Here is an 11,096-nt window from a genome sequence, read left to right as displayed (position 1 = left end):
AATTGCTGTTATTGCAGATAGAACTGAATTGATCAGAAGATTTAGAGATCGTAAAGGAGGTGGCGGGTTGTGGTGAGAAACAACAGACAGGCACAAAGTTAAATTTGTACTTGGAATGTAATTGTTCCTTTTGATATAAAGTGGAAATAATAAACAAAACAAAAGAAAGTAATTTACAATGTCATACAATAAAGATCAACTATTAAAACGTCTCAGGTTACATATGTAACCATGGTTCCTCGAGGGAACGAGATGCTGCGTCGGAGGACGCTTCGGGAACGCCCTTCAGCATGACCAGCTCTGAACCTCGTGTGTAATCAGACTAATAGATGGGCGAGACGTCACGGCCAGGTGACGTAATGACCAGGAAGCTATAAAAGCACGTACAGTGAGACCAGCGTCAGCTTCCAGGAATGAAGCAAGCGCTGGTAGAGATGCCGAAAGTATGGCCCCAAGACGCAGCGTCTCGTTCCCTCGAGGAACCATGGTTACATACGTAACCTGAGACGTTCGAGCTGTGTCAGAGGACAATTGCTGTTATTGCAGATAGAACTGAATTGATCAGAAGATTTAGAGATCGTAAAGGAGGTGGCGGGTTGTGGTGAGAAACAACAGACAGGCACAAAGTTAAATTTGTACTTGGAATGTAATTGTTCCTTTTGATATAAAGTGGAAATAATAAACAAAACAAAAGAAAGTAATTTACAATGTCATACAATAAAGATCAACTATTAAAACGTCTCAGGTTACATATGTAACCATGGTTCCTCGAGGGAACGAGATGCTGCGTCGGAGGACGCTTCGGGAACGCCCTTCAGCATGACCAGCTCTGAACCTCGTGTGTAATCAGACTAATAGATGGGCGAGACGTCACGGCCAGGTGACGTAATGACCAGGAAGCTATAAAAGCACGTACAGTGAGACCAGCGTCAGCTTCCAGGAATGAAGCAAGCGCTGGTAGAGATGCCGAAAGTATGGCCCCAAGACGCAGCGTCTCGTTCCCTCGAGGAACCATGGTTACATACGTAACCTGAGACGTTCGAGCTGTGTCAGAGGACGCTTCGGGAACGAGAATGCCCACGCCGCCAGACTTTCAAATCTTGCCTAGTGTGGAAGCGTGCACAGCTAGGGTGCGAGAACAGAGGAGCCAGGAGTGGCTCGCATGTCTAGGCCATAGAACCTGACGAAGGTCAGGGGCGTAGACCATCCTGCAGCGTCGCAGATGTCCTGCATTGAGACACCTGCCAAGAAGACCTTAGAGGCCGCCACACTTCTCGTAGAGTGAGCCTTGACCCTAAGAGGTCACAGATAGCTCGCAAGTGTCTGTTCTACCCGGGGCATCGTCTTGTAACCGCGCTCATTCATCCCCGCCACATTGCCATAATAATCGGAGGCGGGAATAAAGAGGCGGGCCGAGAACGGTCTTCCCCATGACTTCGACACCTCGGTGTGGAGGTCGGGGAAAAAAGGCAGGCTCCGGCGCGGAGGTGGTGGCTTAACACGCAAAAAACGCTTGTCTAATTTACTCTTCTGCGGCTCAGCCATTTTCTCGGTGGGCCACTCGATATTTAATTTGGCCACGGCACGAGTTACCACCTCCAAAAGCTCCTCATACTGTGGCGATTTAGGGGGCGAATCCTCATCGACGCCCACCACATCAACCTCCTCGGAGGAAGACAGGCGGAGCTCTGAGCCCGCTCCCCGGGGGGAAGTAACCGCAGCGCAGGCTTCCAATCCCGGCGAACGAGCGCTGGATCTGGCGGGTGAGGAAGAAGATAGGGACTCGCCCGTCTTCTTTCCCTCCGCCAGTTCCAGCTGCGAACCCCACGAGCGTAATCGCCGCTCCGCGGGGAACGCTAGCGAAGGCACCCTCCTCAAAGAGTGCCCTCCGGGAGCGCAGAACATGCATCACAAGACGCTCGCAATGCGAGCAGTCAGCTCTCTCAAGAGCTGACTCAGCATGCTCCGCTCCCAGGCAGACAACGCACAGGCTGTGTGTATCCCCACCCGTAATGAAACGTGGGCAGGGAGGAACACACAGTCTGAAACGCTGCCCACCTTCGCCCCTTAACTGGTGTTTCCTTTTTTCATGTGCTTTTGACATTGTATATTTCTTTTTCTACTTTCTTTCTTTATTTTCTATGGGACAGGCAACACCAAATAAGACTCACAACTGACACATACACAGAGCGCTTGCTGAATGACAGAAAGCTGACGCTGGTCTCACCGCACATGCTTTTATAGCTTCCTGGTCATTATGTCACTCGCCTATGACGTCTCGCCCATCTATTGGTCTGATTACACACGAGCTTCAGAGCCGGTCACGCTGAAGGGCGTTCCCGAAGCGTCCTCCGACACAGCTCGAGTTCCTGAAGAGGAACTTCTCTTGAGTGCACTCTTCTTTTACCCCCAAAATATACACAGACCGGTCAGAAATGTCAGAAAGAAATAAAATAAAAAAAAGAAATGATTAAAAGAAATAACTTTTCTCTCAAAATATCACAGCTGGCCCTTAAGCAGCCACTTCACCACTCCGCACAATGTGCTCAACTACAAGTCTTTGGACTTCAGGCGGATTTAGAATGTTGGATGAAGCGCGAAGGGTTGGCTCAATCAAGTTGATAGGAATAGGTTGGGACGGTACGTCATTTGTCTGACTCGGTGGATCAAGGATTGGGTCGGAATTCCCATCAGGGGACACCCAATATGGTTTCTCACAGGTATTTCCACTAGCACTACCAGGTTCAGTGGGTCCTGGTGTGAGGTCAGCGCTCATTTGTGACAGCATTTCACTCAGAACAGACTCAAAGTTGTTTCCACTCAGCTCTGCTATTTCTTTCAACCTTTCTAGGTAGGACTTGGTTATGCTACTACCCAGTTGCTGCGTAAACACACTGGCTAATGCTCTCACATGGCAGTTAATACCTGGTTCGCTTGATATCTGGTGAATATACGGCAATTGAGGTCCTAGGGACTGCAACGCTCGATCACTGTCATACTCAATTATCACGTTTCGGTAAAACTCAGATTCTCTGTCATCGATACGCACGGTTTTGACAACTGACCCGTATTGTTTCAGAGCATTAAATAATTCGTCATCACTTCCAGTTTCAGTTAAGCCACTGACTATTACGGAATTTGGAATTTTAATCCCTTCAGCTTCGATAATGTCCATTATCATTGCTTGCTTGTGAGCAAAAAACTAATTTTGCCTATTATATGTGCAGCTGTTAGTTCTCAGCAACAGCGCCTCCTCCTGGTTGGCTCGCCAAAGTTTATGTAACACGTGTCTAAGAAATTGAATGGATCAGAAGATTTAGAGATCGTAAAGGAGGGGGCAGGTTGTGGTGAGAAACAACAAACAGGCAAAAATTTTAATTAATAAGTAATTACGTAATTTACACTGTCATACAATAAAGATAAACTATGATAACTTCGCTTGAGTGCACTCTTCTTTTACCCCAAAAATATACACAGACCGGTCAGAAATGTCAGAAAGAAAAAAGAAAAAAAAAGAAATGAATAAAAGAAATAACTTTTCTCTCAAAATATCACAGCTGTCCCGATAAGGACTTCGGTGTCAATCAAATGGTTTATGGGTAACTATATACCATCAATAGTTCAATGTTCTGTAAAGTATTGATCAGTTTCTTCTCTTTTCCCGTCTCTTTTTTTATTGTAAATTCCCTCAAGGAAGGGAACTTAATTCTTTAGATTAGGATCATCTTGCTTTCATAAAGCAAGGCTGATAATTGAAGGAAAGGATATTGTCCTCTTCTTTATGATGTGTCGTCCTCTTTCCTCTGTAGCAGATTTGGTTGGCTCGCCATCAAATGTGAAGTTTCACAGGATGTCACAGAAGATCACAGGGGTGTCACGAATCCGTAGAATCAAGAAGAAAAGAAAAAAAAACACAAAGAAAAAACCTGGCCTCTGTAGCAACTGTTTTTTTTTTCTCTTACTCTTCTCTTACACACTGCGTGTGACCAACAATGGCGTCGTGAACAAGGTGCTTCTCTATCACAGGCGCGTCTGACCAACAATGGCGTCGTGAACTGAAATGAACAATAATCACGCGGTTCACTATGACATTTATAACTACTTAGATCGAAATACAAATGAAAAAAGGGAAATAAACACAGTTTACTGCAACTAAATAACCATTTTTCATCTTATGGCATTTTTAAACATTCTTTTTACCATTGATTATATTATGCTGACTCACCGAGTAAAATGTGACTCAACAATATTCAATCGGCTTCTTCAGATACTGGATGGCTCGAAATAAATCAATTCTAATACTTTGGTACCTTTTTCGGAGGATTTTTAATCTATATTGCTTCAAATTAGATCGTGAAAATCAGATCACGTCTTTTCTTCTCTATCAGGCTCATCTCTTCTGTCATTGCGCATGCTCGTCACCACGCAGGGCGCGCAACGACAGAGAGCTCTCATTGGTCAATAACTAATCTTCTAAATAGGATAAATTTACTAATTTTGAAATGTTCTTTAATAACTTCTACACCTCTTTTCAACTTTTATTAGAGAAATATGATGTTACTTAACTGTGAATAAATTAAATAATTCCCTTCAATTACACTTCATTCAACCGGGGTTACACTTGGTTGCTGTAATCCAATATTCTTGTGATTTGAACATGAACTCTATCACTAGGGCATCAACTATCTTCCCATTGACTCTTAGCTTAGACGCAATTTAAAACTGCTTCTATGATGTTTTAATCTTTTTATTACATAATTAGTAGTGTACTTGGCGTGGTGTTCTATTTTACTACAGAGGAGTAGTGACTGCTAGCACAGTTTATGTCCGGAAGGTAATGATCAACTACATAATATGTAATATACAAATGAAAGTTGATTTCTCTAATATGGGAAGTGGAAATATTGAAAATATTGGGCTTATAGTGACTTCAAAGTCCAAGGTGAACTATAAAGTTAATTTTGTATTAGTTTTCAGCAACAAAGTAGTTACATATTCATACCACAAGAAGGAGACAGTTGCTCTAATATTAGACTCGAGACAAATTTGGAGAGCGACTCACATTCATGTGAGCAGCAGGCTTATTGCTTTAGTATTTGTTAATGTCTGACTGCAAGAAAGACAATATTTGTCTCTGGTAATGATAATACATTAGTCTGCTCATATTGTTGTAGAGTTTTTGCTTAAGTTTAAGCAGTCAAAATTATGATCCTAGTAAGCATTTTCACAATTTCCAGAAAATAAACACTTTAAGTATATTTAATCAATCTGTACACTCCTGACATTTATATTTTTTGTTAATGTTTCTTTTCATAACACACCGTCTATAAAGAGACTGAGCCTGAGGGTCTGTGTCTGACTTTAATAAAAACAATGATTTTACATTTGACTTTGTTTATATTGTTTTGACAATATGACTATGTATTAGACGCAGCAAGACAGACTTATGAATATGTTTAGAGGCATTAAAATGAAATATACATGAAGGCTATGAATATTTTTATTTTATTTTATTTTTTTAAAGAAAAACTCTCAATAGCAATGCTATTATTACAATGCTATTTTGTTTTATCCTGCAACACAAACAAACAAATCAGACTATGCAAATCTCTTAAATAATATTTTAATACTTAAATATATGCTCCAAACAGATGTGTACATAAAAGCATGTGACATGATAGGTTTCCGATAAAACGATCTATCTGTGACATTCAATGAATACAAACTCTCACACCAATGAAATATATCCACTTTTTAAATAATTAATATCACTTAGAAACTTGTTTAGAGTCTATTCATTGATGCAATAACTTGAACATTAGTGTAAATGTATAATAAATTGTGATCATAAAATAGCTTATATGTACAGGTTTGGCAAATTCTCTGATGCAATGTGAGACTGTAAATATGATTCCAATGTGCAGACATTTTTATTATTTACAGCATGCACATTATCCTCTGAAGCATGAAAAATTAATTCAGTCTAGCAAATTTAATTATAGTTATTTTTATTAGTTATATTTCCAATATAATACATTGGTACAGTAACAAAATGTGCTGTGATTCTGAACACAGCAGGTTTATTTCTTAATTAATGTGTGCAATTAAAACAAACAAAACAATGTTAAAGGTATTTCTAAGTTGTAGTGTTATACTTTTAACATATATATATATATATATATATATATATATATATATATATATATATATATATATATATATATATATATTAATATTAAATATCAACACACAACTTGTTTTGCTCAGTGATGACATAAATGAAACATTCTGGACTTGGTAGTGATCTAAATACTGTCACATTCTTTACTATAAATAAACCAAAATGAAAACAAACACTTGATGAGCATGTCTGCACATTGCATAGTGTATTTGTACCATGTTCCAGTTTTATTTATTCCGATGTTCTGTTTCTGTATTAAATCTATTCAATAGCTGGCACTCTAATAGTATGATTAATATCAAATGGACAGTCATTTCCATATTTCTACGTAAAATGTGTAGAGCTGTTTGCCTTTAGCTAAGCAATACCCTTTCCCCCCTATTTTGTCATTATCTGTGAATCAGAGATAATTGGCACTTGAAATGCAGGGGTCACTAAAGAACATTCTTAATTTGAGAGGGGAAGAATAAAATGATCTTGATGAAGAAAGCAAAGTATGCTCCTATTCATAGATTTCAGAAAGAACACGCATTAGCTGAGAACACAATAAAAATCGCATCGCTGCGCCTCTATGGCGCGTCTGTTAGGTCTTGCGTGAGAGAAACCATACTTTCATTGGTTCTTTTTTTCCTTTCATGGTTACAGGTCCTCTGTACTCCAAATTAAACTGCGGATCGGCGTTTTCCATTGACTGCAAACACCTGATCAAAACAACACAATAACAACATTAAATTTATTCACACAAAAACCTTTGTTTAGATTATATTGTATTATATTATAATTAATCTCACAAATTCAATTCAGTTCAGTTCAGTTCTATCCTATACTATTCTATTATTAAAAGTCATGTTGGTTGTGATAATTTGAATGATTGTTTATTTCTGATCTTATATCCTGTCCAGGGGATACAGAAGTAAAAAAAATAATAAAATTGGCTACTTTAATAGTTGACATTTTTTTTGTTTTCACATTGTTTATATTTTAGTCAGTGTACAATTAATATACTTTTTAGAAGGTTATTAAAATCACTGTAAAAAGTAGTACCCTGTAACAGTGCATAGCAATTTTTACCTATGAAAAAAAATATATATATGTGCAATGTACAATGTTCCAGGGTACTACTTTTTACAGTGTTTTTAATAACCTTCTAAAAGTATATTTATTGTACACGGACTATTTCATAAAATATAAACACCGTGAAAACAATCAAAATTGGTGTAGAAACAATTTGCACTCATAAATTCTTAGGGCCAGATTTACTAAACAGGGCAACTTATCATTAGAGCGCAATTCCAAAAAAGCGCCGATGGGAGGGGAAAATTCTCCGGGTGATTTACTGACAATGTGCACATTAAAGAATACAGACGCAGTCAGAACATTTCCATAATGACCAGTGAAATCTACCAAGAGCAGTGCAAATTTTTTTAGGGGGGGGGGTGTTAAATAATGGCACAAATACCAGTAATTTGACGAGTGCAAACGTTAGTAAATCGCGTTGCGTGATTCATTTTAATACTCTCCTCCCATAAATTTTGCGTCTGAAAGGGAAACTCCTACAAATGTATATTCAATAAGGTCAGGCGCAAAATAACTGTGTCCACGCCTTTTCAGCGCTAATTCTTCACTGCGCGTCTTTAGTAAATCCTGACTGTACTATTTTAACGCCAAAAGACGGTTTGCGCTGGCGCAAGATGTTAGTAAATCTGGCACTTAGTATATTTCACAAAACAGTTAACACATTGGATAACTGGAATAGCATTTTCTTGTAAAACGTGCTCAAATCATTTACAACTTCGAGAAATACTTTTTTACAGTGCAGATTTATGTTTTTTTCACCTGCATGTATACTCCGACACATTTATCTTTCCTTTTTCTCCTGTGGTCTCTGTACGACTTGTTAGGTTGACTGTGTTTCCAAACAGGCAGTAACGGGGCATTCTTTGACCTATGACTCCTGTGACCACCTCTCCTGTGTGTATTCCAATGGTGATCTGCTCCAAGACATAACAGTTAGGTAGTAAATGTGTGAAGCCTGAAAATACGTAAACAAATTCACACATAACTCCTTAATATATAAATCACACGTGAACTCTGTCGTAAGTTGATTTGTGCGCACAGATCTGCGCTCGTTTCTACGTTAGATTGATAAATGAGGCCCAATGTCTTTATAATTTGGACAATTTATACAGGGAGAAATCATCGATCACTTTTTTTCATTTATTGCATGCATTTGTCTTTCAATTGCAAAGAACATTCCTCCTCTGAGTGAGACACGCTCTGCCATGTGAACGTGCCAGAGCTGAGCTAACGGTTCAGAAAAAAGTTAATGTGGGTGTATTTTTAAACACTGAAAGGAAGGATGATCTGACGGTGTCTCCCTTTGCCAGACTGTGCTTACTTTTGTGTGCGTGTGTGTCTTTGTGTGAAAGCGTCCATGCCATTCGCCTAATACAGTCCTCCCTCTAATTTAGATGCTCTTAGTGTTCTAGCAGCACATCTTCAACAGTCGCACATATAATAACAAACCTGTGCCGTCTGGTTCAACAAAAGACCCCGACTGAGACTTTACTGCAGACACATCTAACACCTTTGAGATGTATTCTTGAGCTATTCTTAGAAAACATAAAACATCTTTAATACACTGGCTAAAATGTGTCCACACAGGAGCATGTTTTATGATAGTTTTTTTTTTATGAAGGACAGCATGGTGGGTGGGTGCTTGTGTAAGCCCATCAGCCGGGTACACAAAATATGCAAGGTATTTTGTTTAATTTATGCTACTAGGCAGTGCATTAAACAAGTCTAAACATTTAAAGTTAATGTATGCATTAAATTATAAATACACAATGACCAGTATATACTTGTAAATTATATTGCGAGCTTAAAAAAAAAACAGTATACTGTTTTTTCTTTTTCTTTTTGATTTCTGAAGGAACTTTGCTAACGTCTTTTCTGAAACATTGCCAAGGCATATTTTATAAAAGGCGAAGCTAAATGTGGCATGTATTATAGTGGGCTTATGTGAATATTGTTTTAAGTTAACTTGAAGGGTGTTAAATTATAGTTAAATTTGTGTGTATATGTTATATGTTTTGTAATTGTTAATACATGATCAATAAAACTGATAATTTGCAGTTTAGTCCTGGATTTTAATTACACTGTAATGTTGAATGGCTATTAATCATCATTTTATCCCCATGAATTCATAGAAAGATGCCATTAAACAAATCTTTCAAATATCAAATATTTAAAATGCTGGAGATTTAAAATTTGGGAGATTCACTGTGAAAACATATATATAATTAAAAATGTTACTGTTAAACACAATCATGATTAACTGCAGAAACTGGTGTGAATAATTAGCAACTTTTTTGTAATCAACTTTAAAACATTTTTTAAATAACTTCCGTAGTTTTCGGGTTTTGTTATGTCTTAGCAGTTAAATTAATGTTCATTGCATTATTTTAGTGGCAAGTGTGTTACTATGATGGTGTTAAGTATTTGAGTGTATGACACTGTGTGCACCTTCTATATATTAGTATTTACCTCTCAGCTTGTAGAAAAGCTATTTGTGATAATCTTTGATTTATCATGTGGCTTTCTCTTTAGCCCCTGTGTTTTAAAGCGGTTGTCAGTATATAAAGGTAAAAAAAAAATATGTTTAGTAATTTACTATTTTTCACATTATTTCAATTTATGACATACACAATATACAATATATGTTTTTAGTGAAAATGTTTTATGGTATGTGTTTTTTTTTTTTTTTTTTTTTTACAGTTTAGCATGTCTTTCTTTAATTTCAGCACCCAAAATCTGCAATTATGTGTTGTATCTTCCAATGTACTTGAAATCAGCAAATGAAATAAACTAGTTATTACAAAACGTCTCAGGTTACTTATGTAACCATGGTTCCCTGAGTAGGGAGACACTGCATCCTCTAGGGGTCGCTATGGGGAATGCCTCGTCGTGACCCGTGTCTGAAGCATACATTGAAAAAACACCAACTTGTTGGCTGGCGACAGCCATGACGTCACTACCGGTGCGACTATAGTAGGCGTCGGGAGCACACATCATTCACTTCTTCGTCTGAAGCTTGCGTCCGCAGCATGGCAACCCTTGTTCATATTTAAACAGGTTATAATAGTACTAGAGTAGGTTGGACACTAGGTGGTGCGTTGGGATAATTTTCACTGTGCAATTGTCTACACAACTCAAGGCTGTCTAATTCTAAACTTTAAAATATACATTTGTTTTTTATTTATTTTAATTGCACATTTAAATTAAACTGAAGGAAATGATAAATTTACGTGCTTAAGGATTATTTCAAACAAACATCAAGTGTGCCTGTGTGGAAAGTGACTGTGCATGGTCCTTCTTGGGTCTTTCACAAAAACGAGTGAGCGCCATTTTAAATAATTAAAATGGGCCCTATATAATATGCACTGTTGCTTAGTATTAAAATTATAGCTTCAGATGCATGATATTTGTAGGGCCCTATGAAATCCGTTTTATTTTTCCAAAATTAGCCTAAGTTTTATTTTTTCCAAAATCTTTATTTTTTCAGTTTTATTAATTTTTTTTCGTTTAAATTTTTCTGGATGATTATATTAAATTTGAACAAAAAACATGTCTAATTAATTAAAATCATGAAACTTGTTTAATTTAACAGCAATTTAGGCCTATTAAAAGTTTAACAAAAATTACATTCTTATGGCCCAAATTCTGCGCTTTCCATTTAAATTTTTCTGTATTCCATTTGAATGGTTTAATCAAAAACATATATAATTAATTGAATTCATAAAAACAACTTAATTTATAAATTTTATACAATAATAGGGCCCTATGAAATTTTTTTAGAAATTCTATGTTGAGTATTTTCATTTTTCTGGTAATCAAATGAAGGCAAAAACATGAA

The 11,096-nt window shown here is 37.4% G+C and overlaps 1 protein-coding gene across 1 annotated transcript in view; it reads right to left on the bottom strand.

Annotated features, from left to right (window-relative positions):
• Window positions 1-6,240: 6,240 nt before the first annotated feature.
• The window catches only part of LOC107572696 (guanylate cyclase soluble subunit beta-1-like), an 18,781-nt gene continuing 13,925 nt past the window's right edge, over window positions 6,241-11,096 (bottom strand). The window contains exons 3-4 of the mRNA XM_016259124.1: window positions 8,018-8,172; window positions 6,241-6,882 (exon numbers count right to left, since the gene is read on the bottom strand). Coding sequence (XP_016114610.1) covers window positions 6,765-6,882; window positions 8,018-8,172 — 273 coding nt within the window. The 3' untranslated portion in view covers window positions 6,241-6,764. The remainder of the gene's footprint in view (window positions 6,883-8,017; window positions 8,173-11,096) is intronic.

The sequence above is a fragment of the Sinocyclocheilus grahami genome, unplaced genomic scaffold (assembly GCF_001515645.1).
Source record: "Sinocyclocheilus grahami isolate Dianchi unplaced genomic scaffold, SAMN03320097.WGS_v1.1 scaffold1798.1, whole genome shotgun sequence".
Lineage (NCBI taxonomy): Eukaryota > Metazoa > Chordata > Actinopteri > Cypriniformes > Cyprinidae > Sinocyclocheilus > Sinocyclocheilus grahami.
Note: the sequence above shows the minus strand (reverse complement) of the source record. Positions and strands in the feature narration are given on the sequence as shown.